Genomic DNA, 21,824 nt, shown 5'->3' with positions numbered 1-21,824 from the left:
TACGCTATACAAAAACGAAACACCCAAACAACGGTAGGTAACTCGAGACAAAACATGACAAGGGCGAGAAACAGCGCAGAAGATTAAATATAATAAGAACATGCAAATATTTACCTTGTTTTCAGGGATGGGTTTTATGAATGTCGATAACATTAGTGATAGATATAGTAAAATATCTAAAACCGCTTCACATTGGGCGCCATTGTGACTATGATCACGTTATCGTCTCCTCCGGCATCTAGCTCAGAATCATACTTAAATATATTGCTGTTCTTATACTTACCAATTCGTATGTTCTGCCTTCTCACCAATTCGGGTTGCTTGGGTGGGGACTAGGGAGGTGAATTTAATTATGAACATCTATTAATTATGAGTCTCGATTTTAATTAGGTTTGTCAAATCTTAATACTAAATCTAAATTATACTTAGATCTACTTACATCTATAACTTAACTAGTTGTCATATGGTTCGGATCACTTCTTCACTATTCGCATTGTCATTGTTCACTGTAGCTACACTGTTGTCACTGAGTTGATTCTGTTCGATGGCCTTAGTAAGGCCGAAGTCCTAGGTGGCAGCTTCTGCAGTTCTGCAGCTCAGGCCCTCCCGGCCGCGTCTGATCACCGCACTTTCTTCGTCTCCCGCCCAACATTACGTCGCCGGGCGGAGGATAACACTTGAAAATCACTTTCTCTAACTCGACTGTAACTTCTTCATCCGCCGCCCAGCATCACACCGCTGGGCGGGGAGCGCGTACTTCACCACCACTCCTGTCTCGATCTCCTCTCTCTCCCGCCTCGATCTTGACTGTCTTTCTTTCTTGAGCTCGTAGGACCTGTCGCCCTACCCCGCACTTCTCCCTTACTTCTTTAAACCCCCCGTCTGTCAACACTTGTCTTTGGGCGCACACTGCGGGACACTCTCAGTTTATATCTTAAATTTATTTGTGACGAAATTTGATTCGTCACAATATGTTTTAAATAATGGAGAGCCATGTGAGAGATTTCTTAAATTCTTACCTTCTGTAGGACACAAGGCTCAAGATATGTTTGATGCCATTACTTTAGAGCTAGAAAAGTTGAACATAAATCTAGAAAACTGCCGGGGTCAGTCATATGATAATGCCTCGAACATGTCAGGAATTTATAATGGTTTACAAGCCAAAATTCAAGAACAAGCACCACTTGCCATGTTCGTCCCTTGTGCAGCTCATTCATTAAATTTGGTGGGAACCTCGGCCGCTGAGTCTTGTACAGAAGCCTGTCACTTCTTCATGTTGCTGGAAGAGGTATATACTTTCTTTGTGAAGTCAACCGATCGTTGGAAAAAATTGGCTAGTGAAATAGGAAAACGAAAGACGCTGAAGAGAGTAAACCTCACACGTTGGTCAGCCAGAGCAGATGCCTGTCAAAGTGTAAAAGATTCCTGGGATGAAGTACTTACGGTTTTAAAAATGATTGAAAATGACGCTACACAGAAACCCATCCCACGAATTGAAGCAAAGGGAATTCGCCTTAAATTGGAAAAACTGGAAACAACATTTATGATCGTATTTTGGAATGCTATTTTGGACAGATTAAATAAAGTGAGTGATTCAGAACTCATCTGTTGATGTACTGACGGTATCTGATCTTTATGGATCTCTTCTCGAATTTACAATAGCAGAGTGAGAAAACTTTGATTTTTTCGAAAAAAGTGCAATTGAAATGAGCGCACTTAAGCAATATCAGGGCGACATTAAGAGTAAGAGGAACCCTAAGAGAAAAAACTTCATAGACGAAGCATCAAATGAGGAAATTGAAACAACCTCCAGAGACTCTTTCAGAGTCAACACCTTTTTGGTAATTCTGGACAGACTGAGAGCTGAATTAGAGAGAAGACATGGTGCATATATAATCTTAGAGCATACATAAAAATTTTCATTTTTAACAAGAATGAGTGAACTTTCAACATAAAGAGTCTCAGAAAAAGCTCAGTCTCTTGTGAAATATTACTGCAATGATTTAGAAGACGATTTAGTTCAGGAATGTGTACACTTTTGTAGTCACATTTCCTCTAATAAGACGACAGAGAAACCTGAATCGACATCATTACTGAATCTTTTTAAGTTTTTGAGGAAACAATCTCTGTGTAATGTTTATCCAAACTTGGATATAGCTCTCCGCATCGCACTTTGCACCCCGGCCACAAATTGTTCTGGAGAAAGGAGTTTTTCCTGTTTAAAGCGTGTGAAAAATTACCAAAGGTCTTCACTGTCGCAAGAAAAACTTAACTCTTTGGCTCTTCTGAGCATTGAAGCAGACTTTATGAATACTATAAGCTATGAAGATATTATAGATGATTTTGTCAATAAAAAAAGCCGAAAAAAATGTAATTCTTGTTATTAAATTTTACTTATTAAATTGTACTAATTCGTTTGTTTATTTTATTTTTGAATACCTACTTCCTACATTTGAATATTTATTTTGAAAATTGTGTGTCACCTAATGGCAGCCTAAAAGTGAGTGATTATGTTTTTATTTTTTATTTTTTATTTTTTATGATAGATATTATCGGTGGCAATTTCCAAAAAGGGGGTAGGGGGCGGCGCAAACGATGTGGCATATACTTGTAAAAAGTACAAATACGGCCCTGCCTTTCAGAGTTAAAAAAATCAATTTCGAAGGCATTAAAAATGTAAAATTTTCACAAAATTGCTTTGCTGGTTTTGAAAATATAAAATAAAATACTGAATGCTTTAAAAGCCTCAATGATTTAAAAAAGATCTTCATGCAAGAGGCTCATCGCTCCACACCAACACAATAATAAAATGACTTGTAGAGTTAACCTGGACAACATAGATAATACTGATGGGATGGGCAACCAGATAAAAAAACTCTACTAATAAGTTATCACTTATAATTAATAATAACTTTAATAATGACTAGGGACCTTTTTTATGTGAATATCCCAAGTGCCCCCAAACCATCTGGAGCCAGTGAGACTATGTCATCCCCAAACGGGGTATGTTGTGAGGCTGAAGGTGTTGGTGAAGAGAAGAAAATGGGGAAGAGGAAGTAGGAGAATTACCTGGCTATTCGGATCTGGTCACCAAACACGGCTAAAGCCATTTTAAGCAACGTTTCAATATTGGATGGTGGTCTTACACCAGGGCTATACTGAGAATATATTCTGCTTCTAGAACGTGCTGCAAAACTACCTAATATTCTTTTAAATGATTTAATCGTGAAATAACACATATTTATCGAATAAATTTTTGTTTCGCACGCCAGGATTTGAATCTGCGACCTCCGGATTGCTAGACGAGAGCCTTACAACTCACCCACGGTGGTCAACTTAAAACATCGCAATATATATACCATTTTCTATAAATTATATAAATAAAAATGTTCATTTGTTCAAAATTTGTTCTCCGAAAAATCTCCGAAAGTTCTTCACCTATTGCTTTGAAATTTAGACACAATGTTGTATATTACATGTTTGTTATACATAAATTATATTTATGTCACCTGTGACAGGTAAAACACGCTTTTATGAAATACAGCGCCATCCGTTGGACGTAAAAGCAACACGCGCTATTGCTTTCTCCATCTTCACTGACAGACTTCATACAGCGACGCGTGGCGGGGAACAGCTTGTATAAAATAAATTATATACAATAACATCAGAAAGTATAAAATTAACACCCCCAGTGGGCCATAAGGTCGAAGAGCTGAATGCAATAAATTTTTGGGAGATTTTTTAAAATCGACTTATAATAAACAAGGACTTCGGAAAGTAGGTACTTTTACGATTTTTAGTCAATGCAAATGAACCAACATTTTACAATGAGAAATAATTTTTAATCCTAGAATTCGTGACATCGTTGAAGGACATTGTGTTTATAAAATACCAGGATGTTAGATGAATTATTTTATTTGGGATTTTACTTGTTTGCAGATGTGGGAAAAAATATCATGTTATGTTAATATTAAAAATGGCGGGAAAATGAATCTTATGTCTAAATTACTTACATTAGGTATTTGAAATAAACAAAACAGGAAATGAATCTTATGTCTAAATTACTTACATTAGGTACTCTGAAATGAACAATTCTATTAACAAATAGGGCACCGCTCAGCTATACATTCCGGATTTCTCCAACGGCAACGTTAGTGATTAATACATAAATAATTACTTCTTCAATATATGTCTCTACTTATTTGCCTATTCTAAATTTTTTTAAATATATTTATCCTGACGAAGAAACCATTGGTTTTGAAACGCGTCGATTCTTTATATTGAATAGTGATTAATTATTTTCATTAAAAGTGACGGAATAAATTCAGTTTAGGGGAGTCACTCGAATAACCGAAATTGAACTTGATTTAGACTAATTTAGGGCTGGGGAATCCGAATCTGTAGAGGTCGAGGTAGAGGAGTTAGGTAGAGGTCGGCACTATTAACTGAGTTATAGGGTCTTGAAGTTTCGTACGCGACGCTTTGAAAACATGTTTTATTATATTATTTCAACTATGAATTAAAAACAATCAAATTAACAACTATTTTATACTTTTGACATTTCAGCAGTGCCAACCAAAAAATAAAAAGAGTTGCCATATAATAATAATATAATGCATGGAAAATTCTGAAAATTAAATATCATTTGCAAGATTTGTAGTTTATTATTTAAAATCTTGTAAATACAAATTTATTTATATATAAAAATACATATAACCTAACCTAACTATGATTTTCTTTAACAAAAAATGACCCTTTAATAACGCCCACTCGCGTCCCCTTTAGAGTTTTATCCCAGTTTTCAAATAGTTTGTGGGCTACGCTAGGTTTGTATAGACTGGTTTGTGATTTAATTCTAATACCTTTTTCCCATGTTATTTCCTGTTACAAAAACAAAAGAAAACTTTTTTTACCTCGATTACTAATTAAAAATAAATTTCTAATAAAATTACCTAGCCAGATATTAAAAATGGATACAGTTCTTACCTATTGACAAATTCAGTTAATGAACAAAATTACGTAAATAATTAAGTAAATTAAATATGTAACCTTACCTAACTTTGTTTTAATGATAATTTAAAAAAAATAATAAATATATTTTAATTTAAATATACCATATACTATATTAAAATCAATGTATTTAAACATATAATTTTTTTTGGTAAAATTTCATTTTAATGTAAAAAAACTTTCCTAAAAATCGTTGAAATGTTATTAAATTTTCAGAATGTTAAAATTTTTTTTTTTTATTCGGGTAATATTTTTTGTTTTACATTAAAATTAAATTTTTTAAGTTAAAAATAAAAAGTAAAAAAACTTGTCTACAAATCTGGTAAATGATATTTAATTTTAAGAATTTTCCATGCATTCAATTAATAACATTGATATTATTATTGTATGGCAACACTTTTTATTTTTTGGTTGGCACTGCTGAAATGTCAAAAATATAAAAAAATGTTAATTTCATTCTTTTTAATTCATAGTTGATAAATAAAACATGGTTTCTATGTATCGCGTACGAAATTTCAAGACCCTATAACTCAGTTAATAGTGCCGACCCCCACCTAATTCTTACAGATTCGGATTCTCCAGCCCTAAATTAGTTTAAATCAAGTTCAATTTCGGTTATTCGAGTGACTCCTCTTAACCGAATTTTACCCAAACTGATTTATTTCATTAAATTTACAAAAAAATTAAGAAATGAATTGTTCCGGTAGGCCAACGGTTATTCACAACTGAACACTGACGTAGAATCGGTGTATGGCGTTTCATCATGACACGCAAGACTCTTCACTGTACTATCAACTGTGCTTGTTATCCTGCAGTTCGCACTACGCACCCGCACTCTGTACTTCTACTCGACTAAACTCAACAAAGGTAGGCTGACACTTTATTATTAATCATTAACGCATTGTGCCTTGAAACAAATAACACAACTACTGATTAACAACTATTAATGTAGGATAAACGTTATTTTAAATTTAAAACACACCTATTAGTAAGGGGGAGGAGAAAATAATTAATAAGATGCATATATATTAATAGGCTCACCTTAATATTCAAATATTTACCAGAACCGCTAAGCGACATTTCTTATTTGGAAATGTTAACAAAATTAACGTTCCTCTACCATAATTTATTTAATTATTTACATCTTAGGAGTTTTTTTTATTTTTTAATGATAAACTAACGTTTATAAGACAATGTTTTATTCATGGCATAAAACCTTGTCTAGTTTATCATTAAAAAATAATAATATTTGACAAGACAAAAATATTTCATCAATAAATGAAGATATTATATGTCTCGACGCCATCTAGTGAGAAATTTTAGCACTAAGAAAGCCTTTCCTACAAAAATAAAATTGGTTGTTTACAGGTGGAAAAAATATAAGAAGCGATAATTGTTGATTGAGGTACTAGTACATATTGAATCATTTAGCAGGTTGGAAATAAGCCGACATAGCTCAGTGGGTTCAGAGCACCTGACCGTACATCAGAAGGCACGGGTTAAATTTCCGTTGGCGGCATTTATTTTTACTCGGGAGATATTTTCAATTTGTATTGATATTTCAGGCGACTTATTATTGCTTATAATTATTAGGAGTTTTACATAAAACAAGTCTTAATTACACTAGTGTATTAAAATTTAAATGACAATAATAAAAAAATATAGATATATATTTTTAATTCTTCAATAATTCAAATTTACAAATTCAATGGTTTTACGATTACATAACTTATGAATTATTGAAGAATTAATTCAAATTTACAAATTCAATGGTTTTACGATTACATAACTTTGAAATTTTAGATATTAGAAAAAGTGTTAAATTTTAGATGTTAACACTTTTTCTAATCGTAATGTAATATAACCTAATGTAATTGTAAAACCATTTGAATTGATTCTTCAATAATTCAAATTTACAAATTCAATGATTTTACGATTACATAACTTTGAAATTTTAGATAGGTATTAGAAAAAGTGTTAGTGGTCAATAAAATATAATTAATACCCAAATATTTTTTTTAAAAAGCTTCCCTCAAATTCTCTTAAATTTATTTTCACATTAATACCTATATTCATTATAATAATTTTATTTTTTTATTTAGTCATCTCAAATACTCCTTGATTCTGTTTTCTTTTTTCACGAAGTTTTTCATATTTACATTAATCCAATAATTACCAATTTATATTAATTATATTTATTCAAAACATTTTTTATAGGTCTAATACTTCATTTTTAATAGGGCTTATAAAATACTCGATTATTTTATAGACCAAAATATGTTCTTCTTGCAGTATTTAAATAAAGCATCTGAACTGATTCTAAGCGACCAAATTTTCAAACCAAAAACATTTCGTACTACTACGTAATGCTTCGCTTCAATACAATAAATTTAGATAAAATAATAAATTGTATATTCATAAAATATTCTGGTAAGTGGTAAGAGAAGCATTTAAACAAGTTTTAAACAAGTACAATCTACTTTCCGATAGCCTGAAAACGGTGAATCGAATAAGTAAATTCAAGAAAAAAACTGTTATATCTTAAGATAAGCAACGATTGAGATGAGATGTTATATACTATTGTTAAAATGATTTAAATTATTATTATTATGTGTGTAGATTATATAGCTTGTATGTAGTTAGAAAGTTAAATATTTATAATTCTTTAACTATGATAAAAAATACATATAATTTTAGGCGACAGGTACGTTCTTTATTTAAAATAAGTCCTCGCTCTTTTCTTGCTATTTACGGTTGATGCAATATAAGTGTTTCCATTCCACAAACTTCCAAAAGATTTCCCGAAATTTTTTTCTTTGGAATCTGATTTTCCGAAAGATAATCACTAGCATAAACAATAGGTTTGGCCTCCGGCATGATAACATTTTCGCCTGGGGAGAAGTTGAAGATAAATGTAAAAAAAAAAAGTTTGGGAATCTCTGCCTTGGTTCTTTGATTGAATCATAGTTATCGTAATTCTTTTACAAAATTTTGGTAGCCTATTGTGGAAGGCTGACGCAAAACTAAAGGGAATAATAATTTTATAGATAAATATACTTTAATAACATCGTAGTACTGATAGTAACCTGGCAAATATCGCTAAATTATCTGTAAGTACCCATTGTTTATCGGTAAAGAGTTTTGATAACGCTACTGATAGCCCGCTACGAAATATTCCAAATAAATTCAAGCTTAAAATCTAGATAATTCAATCTGGAAATACCTTCCCAGTAGATTTGAATGGAAACCAATGACGACACCGACTAATTTCCCTCCAGTTCTACCCATTTAGCACATGCGCTTTCTCTCTTACACTTGTCTGAAATCGTATGTCGTCATCGCATCTGAATTTGATGATGTTGCTGAAATCATTCTTTCCGTTCGGGATTTTTACTCTCTGCACAATATAGATGTATTATTATACCACATCTTCTACAATGCCTTTTCTCTCTCTCTCTCTCTCTATTTTAACCTTACAAAGAATGAGGGGACGTACCTGACTTACTTAGGCTCCGTAGTGAGCGTTCAAAAAGAAGAGGATGGTTTGCAAGGGAGATAATAATATGTACATACGAATGTTAGAAGGAGTGCGCTAATATTAAAAAAAACATTATTTAAAATTGTTTAAAATAGAGCAAAACTTTTTTGGGTGCATTTAGATAAACACTGAATTTTTTCATGCCTACAACATATTAAATAACAGAACAAATGTGTTTTTAATAATTTTCGGAGCGTATTTTACGATTTTTTTTCTATGAAAGGAATTTCATATAATTACCGTTACGGCTTTACAAATGTATAGATATTATCTTTAAAAATAACATTAATTTTTTTGGAATTTAAAAAAGTGAAGTGTAAGAGAAATATGTTATATTTTGCTGTAATTTGGATGCGGGAACTTTCGCGACCTTTTTCATACAAAAAAATAAATTTAATACCAAAGTACCGAACCAAAATAAATAATAATATTTTTTATTTTATTTTAAAGGTATAGCAAATATCTATTACGGAGGTGTATTTATTTATGTTTTAAATTATGATAAAAAGGCAATTAAAGAATTATATTAGACGTTAGCAGACGTGTACATCTCAGGGCATCAGGGCACATCTGCCCTGATGATGGACACTGTAACGTTGTCCGAAAAGTTGCTAAAGAAGGAGTTAGCGCAACACGGCATAACACCCCAAAAACAAAAATACTTTTGGCCGTGAAAATCTTAAATCATATTTCATCATGTTTGTTTAATAAATAGAGCCAAATTATGTTTTTAAACGATTATCATTAACTCACAAAAAATTGTCAAAGTTGGCTTTAAAGCCATGAAAATTTTACTTTTTAATTACGTAAATTTTAAAAATTAAAACACGAATAAAAAATTGGTGCGGATCCATACTATGCTGCACCTATTAATAAAAAAAATAATGTTATTTGTTTGGCCATTTTGGCCTCAAAATAAAATTTAATTTTTTGTATGAAAAAGGCTGCGCAGCCGTTCCTCTTAAATTTGTATCTTTATTATTATTATCACTGTGATTCCTGGCTTCATTTGGAGTAAAAAACGAAGCCAGGAATCACAGTGATAATTTTTGTATGAAAAAGGCTGCGCAGTCGTTCCTCTTAAATTTGTCTCTTTATTATTATTATCACTGTGATTCCTGGCTTCATTTGGAGTAAAATACGCCAATAAAATTTTAATCTAGGTGAAATTTTTTTTCAACTAAAAACATAAAACATCAGTTTTATTTATTTAAAGATATTGGGTTGATACAACAGGTGAAAGATTTTTTTGTTTGTTTTTGAATAAAAATATTGTCAATACGGTGATTGTATCAATTTACGTACAATATAAATAAATGGTTATTATAAAATATAAACATAGTTTATTATTATGATATAACATACCATTTTGTGGTGTGACAATGTAAATAAGATAAAAAGTTATTTTGATACAGTTTGCAAGTCATTATAATACAGGATAGGGCAGAAGTAATGACCCGGTTTTGACGAAGTTTAAAAAAAACAATAAACTTAGAGGCTTAAAACTTTTTTACTATGGTATTTATATAATCCAATTTTTTCATTAAGTTTTGAATACCACTTCAGTAAGACGATGTCCTTCAGCAGAAATACACTGTTGTAGTATATTTCTGAAGTTTTGTTTTTGCTGTGCTGTTTTTCTTGCAGCAAAAAATTGCAACAACTGAGTGAAAAAAATAATCTGTAGTTCCAACAAGATGCGGTTACAGCACACACAGCTCGGTTTTCTATGGCCAAATTGAGACAAATGTTCTCTACTAGACTTTATTATTTTAAGATTTGAGATGTTTTTAGATTTAAGCATGTGCGACTTTTTCTATGGGGTTATTTAAAGAAGAAAGTTTTCTAACATCGCTTACACACTTTAAAAGAGCTGAAGACCCGAATTATCAAGGAAATATCTGCCATACCCTTGAAATATGCAGCCAAAAACTTCAGTAACAGACTACATCAGTCATCTTGCTGAAGTGGTATTCAAAATTTAATTTTTCAAATGGGATTATGCACAGATCATAGTTAAAAAAGTTTTAATTTTCTAAGTTTATTATTTCTTTTATACCTTATCAAAACTGGGTCATTACTTCTGCCCCAACCTGTATATTATTTAAAAAAATTCTCGTATTATTCATTTTCTGCAACATAATTTTACTGCTAGTAAATGATTGTTTATTACATAATAATCTTTACTTAGTATTAAACAGATAACATATAGAGCTTGATAATGATCAGATTTTCAGCTTGATAACGATGTTTGCAGGCGGCCTGGTCCGTTTTTGTTATTCGGCTGCAAAAAGATATTTATTTGGGTTTACTCAAACTTGATTGTTTCAGAATTTAAAAAAATATATTATAGATACGTATATGTATGTATGTATTATTAGCCACATACCATCAACACACATATATAACCTTAATTTCTTTCGAGCAAACTATGTTTCTACAAAAATAAATTAGATAACATATTAAAAAGATAACCACTATTTTAATAATAAAATGATCAAGTTTTGTGAACTAATGATCCCTTCACCGGGATACACACTACACAGTTAGTATACTGCAAATAATAATGACACTAGCCCAAACCCGTGAAAAATCTCAGAATTTAATTTAATTACTAATTAATAAAATTCCACTAAAGAGTCCACATCAGAGGTTTCCAATCTTTTCTGGTTCACCGTTCACTTTTCAATAATATTTTTCTTCAACGCTCCCTCCCCACTCTCCATTAGAAAAAGTATGACAGCATAAGGATATTGAAGGCAGCAGACGAAACATTTTTAAAGTAAAAATGACTTGTTTTTAAATATTACGACTACACGGAAAAAAATAATGCTGTTAAAAAAGTGACAGCATGCGAATTTCCGGTTAAAATATTAGTTATTTTTTAATGATAAACTAATATTTATAAGACAAGATTTTATGCATAAAATAAAGGATAACAAATAATTATAAGCAATAATAATTAGTCTCCTGAAATACCAATACAAATTGAAAATATCTTCCACCTGTAAACAACCAACTTTGTTTTTGTAGGAAAGGCTTTGTTAGTGCTAAATTTCTCACTAGATGGCGTTGAGACATATAATATCTTCATTTATTGGTGAAATATTTTAGACTTCAAATAATATTATTTTTTAATGATAAACTAATGTTTATAAGACAAGGTTTTATGCATAGCATAAAGGATAACAAATAATTATAAGCAATAATTAGTCGCTTGAAAAATCAAAACAAATTGAAAATATCTCCCGAGTAAAAATAAATGCCGCCAACGGGAATTTCCCCAAATTCCCGAAATTTCCCGAATTCCACACAGCATCCCAAAAGATGATATTGGCTCTGAGAGAAATTATTTTCCTTAGGACTTCCTGTGTGGGGTTAATATTAAAAATAATAAAAAAACATCAATAATATCTAAATTTAAATCCACACAATTTAGAACCTATTTTTTTTAAATCCACTGACTGGCATTTCAGGCCTTCACCGCACACTTTTAACCATTCACCACAGCCCATTTGCCCTCGGGGCTGCCATCACCCCCCGGATCTTACTCCACCCAGGCCGATCGCAATCGACGTCGAAAGTAAATGTTTTGCTCGAAATTCTTATTTTAGAGTCTCGTCGAAGGTATATACTTGCGCCAAACGTCGAAAGTTGAACAACGAGTGCGTCTGCACTTGTTGTTCGAGTGGGATTCGTCGAGAATCAAGGCCCAGGGGCGATATCGTCCCCGTCGGACATCACCTCATATTAATAATTGATGTTTTATTTATTTTAGATGGCACCCAAGTTGTATATGACGGAAGGAAGTCCCCCAGCTCGGGCTGTCATGATGGTGGCTGCGGCCCTCAAGGTAGAGTTGGTCAAAGTGGAGATCAACGTCTTCAAGAAGGAGAACTTGAGCCCCGAATACATCAAGGTATTTTATTTTCCGCCTTTATTGCCTTTCAAATGAATAAATCTACCTTGCAAATGTTAATACACTATATTTACTCTATATATACTGTATCCAACACGTTATGTTAGATACAGCATGGCAGAACAGATGTTCTAGGACAATATAGCGTAACACGAGGAATGGTGCTATGAATGAAATTCCTTAAACAGTGGATGTATTTAATACCTCTTTAAATAGTTATAAAAGACATCATCTCTCGCATAATAAAAACATCATACTAATCGAACAAAAAATGTAGCAACGCTGATGAAAAAAAAAGCTAATAATATGTGTATGCGAAGGAAATCTAACGCTCTGCTAAAGTTCGTCCACTGGTCCTAGTCAAGTGAGTTCACATAAGCTTCTGTCAAAAATTTAAACGAAAGAAATACACATTTTGAAAAAAGATTTATGTTTCAATAACATAATTTTATAACCTACATTTTGCATGTGTGGTATGATTTATATGCTTTATCATTTTTTTTAATGATAAATATGTTTATAGGATAAGGTTTTTTATGCATGGCACAAAGGATAACAAATAATTATAAGCAATAATTACTCGGCTGAAATATATGGTTTGGGAATAAGCCGACGTAGCTTAGTGATTCAGAGCACCCGACCGGCAGTCAGAAGGTGCGGGTTTAATTACCGTCGGCGGCATTTATTTTTACTCGAGAGATATTTTCAATTTGTTCGGATATTTCAGGCGAGTAATTATGGCTTATAACAATTTGTTATGCTTTATCAGTTCCATTTTGAAAATTAAAAGTTCATTGAGCTTGAATAATTTTACGCATTTACGCATTATCTACCCATGATATGCACTGACCACGGAAATTAGAATGTTTAATTATTAAATTAATCAGTTAAAACTATTAAATTAACCTACTGAAAAACTATTTTAGCAGTTTTAGCGAGTTTCTTTTGCAATGAAGATTTTTTTAAAGTTTCATGTTTTGATGACATTTAGGTCTAGCCTACCTGTAAGATAATTTTATTTTTACTGTAGCTAAATTTTTAGTTTTAACATAACTTTAATTTATTTTAGTTTTAAAATAACTTTGCTTTATTTTTAGTAACAAGTTGGGTCTACCTGTAGGTTGCTTTATACTTGCATCATTCCTACTACATATTTTTTTGAATTCAATATTTGGTAATTGTTTCGTTTAAAATGCACTTGATTTTTATAATTCAAATACACCGACAGCCACAGACATAGGAATTAATAGACGAGAAGATAAAGGCGAGGGGTAAAATCAACTGTTGAAGAACGAAGGGAGTGAATCTGACTGTGATTCGTCAATAAATCAATCTGACAGTAAATAGGCATCTCGCATTATAATATCACCATTTACTTCTTAAAAGTAAAATCTGCTTTGAATGAATAGACATTTTTACATGGGAGCGCAAATTACTCGCCACGTTATGAACAAATTTGCGAAGTCCAAATTCGGCAAAGTAAGGCAGCTTCTATATTCAGAGTCGTAGTTAGTTTCAGAGTATTTAGTTAAGACACTTTTATAAATGTTCATAATTTACTTCCCAGCAACCAACCAGCTTTGTGTTTCGCGTCCAGACGTTTCTCGATGTGATAGTAACAACTGATTCATATTATACGATGTGAATATGCTTAAAATAAAATAAAATAATGCTTATATATGGAATGTAATACGACAATTGGGTTTATTCTCTTTTTTCGCATCTATTTTTACCAGTTTTCATAGTACAAGTAAACATTTTGCCGTGTTATTTCGTAAAATGAACCGATGATGCCTCGACCATAGTTCGCACAAGAATGATGACGTCACGTTTTCAAATATCACTTGAGGCCGTACGCGAGCCCAGCCGGCTCAATGGAACCGGTATGGGGAGTGGGGATAATACGCTTTTAATCACTTAGGGCAGGTCTACTAATATTCATATGTCTATGCCGACAGCAAAGAAAGTCTTCTGAGTAAGGTTAAAGGATAAGAGCCAAGACAAACAGAAGAAAAAAGGCTCCATTTAGTTTATTATTATTTCATTTTATATTATAGAAACAAAAAGTAATGATTTACAGAGATGAAATATACAGGAATAAGATACTTCATGTTGTTTACCTATGATATTTTTCCTTGTAATGTCTGCTAAGTGGAATGTTTATTCCTTAATTACCAGGTGACGTGTGTAGTATATAGTTACTTTTAAATATACAGGGTTTTCCAATAAGAGGTGTTATTTTGAATAGCCCGCTATTTCGGTAGATGTTACGTTTAACGCTGTCGTTTTTTGACATTTGACAAGTAAAAACTACGTTATTGATAAAAAAGGAAAGATATACGCTTCAACAACGCATTGAAATTATTAAAATTCACTTGAGTGAATCAAATGCAAATCATCTTGAGTGATGAGGCCCATTTCCACCTCGGTGACTTCGTCAACAAGCAAAATTGTCGCATCGGGGGCTGGGAAAACCCAAGAATTATTTTTGAAAAGCCTCTCTATCCTCAATGTGTGACTGTTTGGTGCGGTCGATGGTCCAGCGGAGTCGTGGGACCTTACTTTTTTTTAAATGAGGCTGGAGCAACAGTTACGGTGAATGGATTGCGCTATCGAGAGATGATTGATGATTTTTTATGGCCGAAATTGGATTTTATTGATCTGGACAACGTTTACTTTCAACAAGACGGTGCTACGTGCCACACAAGCAACGAAACCATTGATCTTTTACAATTGAATATCAAAATAACACCTCTTATTGGAAAACCCTGTATCTATTTGAATTTCAATTTATTCTTTTGAATGAAAGTATGAATTAAGTGGAAGCTTGGAAGTGGAAATTGACCCACTTTTCGACAGTCAATAGTGCTGAAACTCGGCTGATAGACTCGTTGTCAATGACAATGCACTAATTCAACTTTTGGTAGCAATCACGCATACACACGCGGACATTTACGAATTTCTCTGAAATTGGATAAATATACGAATTAAATGTTGGTCCCAATAGGGATTTAGTTCAGTTGTCAGCGCGGTTGACTCAAGTTCCAGGGGAGGAAGTGTCAATCCTCAATCAAATCAAAAAAATAATTTAAGGAATATTTTTATAATTAATAAAATAAGATTTTTTTATAAATAAATAAAAAAAATGTTTTTTACGTGTTAATTTTCAATCGTTTTAGAAAAACCCAGAGCATACCGTTCCATTGCTAGAAGATGGGGACCTCGTACTCGGAGACAGGTAAGAAATTTTTTTTTTCTTTTGAAACTAAACGTAATATCTAAGATTTTAAAGCTTTTGCAATGATGCCAGTAAATTTACGAATCTTTTCAATCAATAAATAGATTTTACCCGAACTGAGAGTCCTGAAACATCGGAAAAATCCGTCTCGGGCTAACCTGCTCAGAGGAAGTAGATACCTGTATCCGGACTCAAAAGCATGACAAGATTTCAGGCCCAGACAGAGTAACCCCTAACACAATAACTTAAATATGTTAAAAAACCCTTTGTCAACCACTAAGCAATATATATTTAATCTTAGCATTTCGCCTTCTTGTTTCTCCCTATCTTGGAAACTCTGGTAAGTCCTGTTTTCAAAGCTGGAGACAAGGCTGTTATAAATAACTATAGGCCTGTAGCCGTACTGTCTACGACCTGTATCAAAAATATTTGGAAAAAAGTATTAAAAATGCTTGGCTTCATTCTCCGCAATGGCAGAAACTTTAAAAAACATATCAACGGTACAAATCTTGTAAATTCTTCTTTAGTTCGAAGTCAAGTCAAATATATTTCTTCCCTCTGGTCCCGTCACTTTAAAATCCACTCTAATTCCATTTAAAAAATTCAAATTTCTAAGAGATATTCTATAGAAACTATACATTTCAACCATTCGATGAAAGAATTAAAAATGTTAATACTCTTTGATAGAAGACTTGTCTCTGACTTGACTTTTATGTTCAAAATAGCTAATGGAATTATATAGACAGACATGATTTACTAAGCCTAAACACCTTCAACATACCAACTAGAACAACACGATAGAAAATTATTCTTAAATTGCAACAACAATATCAGGACTGAGTTATTTAGACCTAGTTTGCCTGCATTTGGCAATACTTTCAAAGAAATTGTAGATGTGTTTAACTGCACGGAATAAAGTTACAAGAAGGCTATAATATCGTATTGAAATAATAACAATGCTTAAGGTTGGCAAAATACCATTCTTATGCATGAATCGTTTGTTCTATATAATTTTAAAAGCAAATTTTAAGTCGTTCCCTTAAATTGTTATGTTTATCACATGTTTACAAATAATATAATAAAGGGCTTATAATATAAAAAATACGTCATTTCTAAAAGAAAACCAACACAGTTAAACCTACTGTTTTTGCCAACGCATTTAATAGAGTTGATAAAGATATTTTACTTCTCAAAATGTTCAAACTCTTCTTCGATCAACAAACGCTAAACTTCTTCGCCTCCTATATGAGTCCAGATTACTGCTTACCGATTACCGACTACCGATTATAGATAACCTCTAACCGATTACCGACTGCTGATTACCGATTTGTTTTGCAGTCACGCTATCGTAACCTACCTTTCCAATGCCTACGCCAAGGATCACTCCCTGTACCCCAAGGACCCCAAGAAGCGCGCAGTCATCGATAGCAGGCTTCACTTCGACAACAGCACCCTCTTCCCACGCTTCAAGTACGCTGTCGTAAGTACCTCCCAAAGATATATACAACTAGAGGAAATACACCGAAAACAAACACATTTAAAATTCGATACGTTCGTTCGTAAAGCTAGCTCGTGGTGGTAGGAAAATGGTAATTTGATGGCGATAAACTCCATTATCTGAAACGATGAAAATTCTGTATTCTAAAATAAGAGTGAATTTTTTTTTGACAAATTAGTTCATAATAGTCGCAATTCTTTGCTATTTTTATACACATCACAAATTTAAAATCTATGTCTGGGTGTATAGCTACTAGCAGTGGCTCTATCCTACTGATTTTTCTCTTGGGTAGGCTCGGAATGAACCATCTTACAGATCAGAAGTGATACACGTTGCTTCATATTTCTTCAAACTGATTCGTGGATGGTTCGAAAATTCGACTATCTTTGAGAGCTTTAGTTTTGTTCCCGATGTTTATTCCCGTCACCGACAGCATAGGCTGTTTTATATACCAGCCTGCAGGACTAACTAGCCAATCTTGTTAAATACACGGTTTTCCAATAAGAGGTGTTATTTTAAATTGGCCCGTTATTTCGGTAGATGTTACTTTTGAAGCTGTCATTTTTTAACATTTGACAAGTAAAAACTAAGCCATTAATAAAAATGGAACGATACATGCTTCAAAAACGCATTGAAATTATTGAAATTCACTTGAGTGAATCAAATGCAAATCATCTTGAGTGATGAGGCCCATTTCCACCTCGGTGGCTTCGTCAACAAGCGAAATTGTCGTATCTGGGGCTCGGAAAACCCAAGAGTTATTGTTGAAAAGCCTCTCTATCCTCAACGTGTGACTGTTTGGTGCGGTTTATGGTCGGGCGGAGTTAATGGACCTTACTTTTTCGAAAATGAGGCTGGAGCAACAGTTACGGTGAATGGATTGCGCTATATAGAGATGAATAATGATTTTTTATGGTCGGAATTGGATGGTATTGATCTGGACAACGTTTATTTTTAACAACATTATTGCCACACAAGCAACGAAATTATTGATCTTTACGATTGAATATCAAAATAACACCTCTTATTGGAAAACCCTGTAGAATCACTTCAGATATTGGCATATTTAACATCAATAAAGCAGAGTTTAAACGGAAAGAAGTCCCCGGAAATGGGGAGAGTTGTTCGAAATAAGATGAAGATTATATATAGATATACAATTATTTTAAAAATTCCTGAACCAACTGAAGATTTTTTTAAATATAGGTACTTTAATTAATGCATTATTATTTGGAGTCTATTCAGCGGGTTAAGCGCAGTGAAACCAATGATTTTATGCCGATTTTCAGAGTACGGTCGCGCTGTTGACAGTCAGGCCAATATTGATAATGCAATAAATTATAAATCGACGTACGCCGGCAACACTGGAGGTATTTTATAAAAATCGGACGACTAGGTAAAAGCTAAAAATACTGATAAATTGACAATGTCGAATTGAAATACAAACTTTAATATAAATTGGAATTCCGCTTGTACTTTTTAACACTAAAAAGGGAGATAATGGGTTCATGAGGTCTTTAGTCATAAATACCAACTTGGAACGGAATCAATTGATCGCGTCTTAGATGAATTGATTAAGTTTAACATGTATTCGATGTCTTTCAATTCTAAGAACTTATTTAGTCCACCCCCATTCATAAGCCAGCTTTTTTTCATAACGAAAAACATTATCCCAAAAGTTTTTCATATTGACAGCTTGTCCCACACTTTGTAGGCCGCGCTAGAAGCAGCGATTTTTCGGAATGGTATTCTGACCGTGTTCGCAAATATCACTAACTAATCAATTATATCACTAACTAAATTCGTCAATATTGTATTCACATAGGGCTTTATCGATCATCCATGCTAATATAAAAAAAGAACTTTATAAGCTGTTATTGCAAGTTGTTTTGTCGTGGAACCTAATGAGATTAATAATTATGTTTTCTGCATTTTTAGCGTCCATTGTTCTACACGGATGAGACAGAAATCCCCGCGGACAAGCAGAAGGATATCTTGGAGGCCTACGGCATAATGGAAGTGTTCCTGGATGCCAATAAGTGGGTGGCTGGGGATCAAGCCTCCGTCGCAGACTACTCCTGCATTACCTCCATCGGGGCCCTTGACATGCTCATCCCTATTAGCAATACAGAGTAAGCAATACACAGTAAATGACCTAACCTATCTAAATCTATCTCTCTGCCAATCCCTACTAGCTTACGGCATTATAATCTGGGGTGGTTGTGCACAATCTACCATTGAACCTCTTCTAAAAGCCCAAAAAATGGTAATACGTGTCATTAAAAAGCGACCGACAAGATACCCCTCCACTCAACTCCTCATAGAGTATAAGGTCTTAAACATACGACAACTCCACCTAAAATTTTCGCTAATACATTTCCTGTTCAAATATAAAAACAAAACTCTTTTACAACACAACTACACCACCAGAACAATAACCAACGGTCACTACAAAGTACCTTCACTACATACCACGTTAGTTCAAAGACAATTTTTCTTCCTATCTCCTAAAATCTTTAACCTTATCCCTGAAAACCTAAAAACCGTGAGTCAACACCATTCCTTTAAAAAACAAATTACGAAATGGATCCTTACACACGGAACAAATTACAATTACAATACCCATTCATTCTACACTCTATCAATTTAATCACCTTTCAGACAAAACATAACTTATTATAACACATAATACATAATCATATAATACATAATAAACATATAATACATAACATAACATAATCCTTATTCCCTAACTTAGCGGTATAGTATGTAAATAAATAATTAGTCTGATCTATTTACTAATAATTTGAGTAATTCTTATAATCTTATAATCTTCTTATAATCCTCTAACTTCTCCATTCTCTTCTTGCAACCCTAACTAGCTCTTCATCATTTTTATTATTTTTCTTTTTCATATCATAGTAATGTGTAGATTCTGTTCAAGCTGTAAAATTCACCCGCCATAACACAGGGTCATCCCTAGCATGGAGGGTGAAATATCACAAAAACCATATGTACCCTCTAAATCTTGTATTAATAAAAAAAAATAAAAAATACGATATTGATCCGTCATTTGCAGGTGGATTTAGGCAATATGTGCGAGCACGATCATCAGTTGATATTAAATGTTTCGACAATCAGTAGACAAAAGGGGTCTTGGCTGTTACTGAGCTTCGGACTGACACAACGTTTTTAATAATGTTCTTGGTCATGCAAAATTACTGCTGGCTTATTAATTAACGGAGGCAGACTAACAAAGCTTGTAGAATTGAAATTGTAGAATTGAAATATGTCGTATGCGCGATGAATTTAATCCGTTCGAGATTGAAGAAATCTGTTCAGAATATCACTGGTTGTGGCTAAACCTGTTGTGAACGGTTTCACCCTTTTTAGTGTCAAAAATTACATGCGGATGGCCAATACATATTTAAGTGAAAAGATCCCTCTAGAAACGTTAGAGATTTTAGTAATACGTTCATCAGAAATAATTAAAATAAACGGAAAGATTGATTTTCTAGGCCTAATAGGGAAAAGTCGGCCGTATGTCCATTCATTACGCCGAACCGTACGCCGAATATTATTTTTACACGAGTTCATCACTTATGTCGTTAAGCTTCCTACTTTATTTTTGAGATTTTATAGGGCAAATTCAATCGCAGGTCTATCCAATACACAGGGCTACTCATCGTATATTTCTGTGCAAGGCTGCTTCACTTACGTCGTTAAGATTCTGGCTTTATTTTACGGAATTAGTTAATTAATTCAATTGTTTATTGTTCTACTAAAAATAGTTGACTGTTTTCAGGTTCCCTAAACTGGCAGCTTGGATCAAGAGATGTTATAGCCTCCCCTTTTACTTGGAGCTGTGCGCGCCCGGAGAGAGCAAACTGAGAGACTTTGTTGAGTCCAAAACTAAACGAACCTAAATACTTAACCAACATTACTTTATAATAAGCCAACAACCTCAAATGCTTATGAACTAGACTTGAATGGAAATATCAGTCAATAAAGTAAAACAGACGCAGAAAACATATGTGTTATAATTTATTATTACTTAGGTCAAAAATGAGCTATAACCTTTTAATTTATCTATTTACAAGACAGGGTAAATTTAGTAACTAAATAACAGTTAATACTCAGTCCCGAGGCAAAGAAAATGAAGAAAATATTAGAACCTAATGAAGCTAATAATAATGTTTTCTGCATTTTTAGAGTCCGTTGTTCAAAACGGAAGAAACAGAAATCCTCACGGCCCAGCTCTTTTTTAGTGTCAAAGCATATGTCAAAGTAAATTCTGATTTCGAATGCATATTCAACTGAGAGTAGGAATTTCAATTCGACATGGTACATGCATTCTCAAAGTCGTTTGACGTTTAAGAATGTCGATCCACAGACAATACCCGCTGATTTTATCATGGCAGGTCGATATCTTATTTACTTAATTATATCGACACGCATAACAAGCCTAGCGATCCCATATAGAAATGTATCGATCTGACCACGATTATCCCGCTGGAGGGCTCAGAAGCTTCTAAATGATTGTCATCATTGATATTTTTGTCTACATTATCGGTAAATATTTGACCTTCACCAACAAGTCCGCAATCGGTAATGGCGTATG

General features: G+C 33.1%; 1 protein-coding gene across 1 annotated transcript; it reads left to right on the top strand.

Moving 5' to 3' along the window:
• Positions 1–5,779: 5,779 nt before the first annotated feature.
• LOC149418634 (glutathione S-transferase 1-like) lies at positions 5,780–21,224 on the top strand. Its single transcript, XM_089638895.1, has 6 exons — positions 5,780–5,877; positions 12,327–12,467; positions 15,647–15,705; positions 17,044–17,185; positions 19,142–19,335; positions 21,009–21,224. The coding sequence occupies exons 2-6, from the start codon at positions 12,327–12,329 to the stop codon at positions 21,127–21,129; spliced, it is 657 nt and encodes a 218-aa protein (XP_089495021.1). The 5' UTR covers positions 5,780–5,877; the 3' UTR covers positions 21,130–21,224.
• The last annotated feature ends 600 nt before the right edge of the window (positions 21,225–21,824 follow it).

The sequence above is a fragment of the Hesperophylax consimilis genome, chromosome 13, assembly GCF_061612785.1.
Source record: "Hesperophylax consimilis isolate HC1 chromosome 13, BYU_Hcon_1.0, whole genome shotgun sequence".
Lineage (NCBI taxonomy): Eukaryota > Metazoa > Arthropoda > Insecta > Trichoptera > Limnephilidae > Hesperophylax > Hesperophylax consimilis.
This window is presented reverse-complemented; position numbering and strand designations above follow the sequence as displayed.

What these genes read in the sequence shown, in the direction of transcription:
- LOC149418634 (XM_089638895.1), top strand. Translation starts at nt 12,327, where the DNA reads ATGGCACCCAAGTTGTATATGACGGAAGGAAGTCCCCCAGCTCGGGCT. An exon ending in CACGCTTCAAGTACGCTGTC is followed by an intron (nt 17,186 to 19,141) that starts GTAAGTACCTCC and finishes CTGCATTTTTAG; the next exon opens with CGTCCATTGTTCTACACGGA. An exon ending in ATCCCTATTAGCAATACAGA is followed by an intron (nt 19,336 to 21,008) that starts GTAAGCAATACA and finishes GACTGTTTTCAG; the next exon opens with GTTCCCTAAACTGGCAGCTT.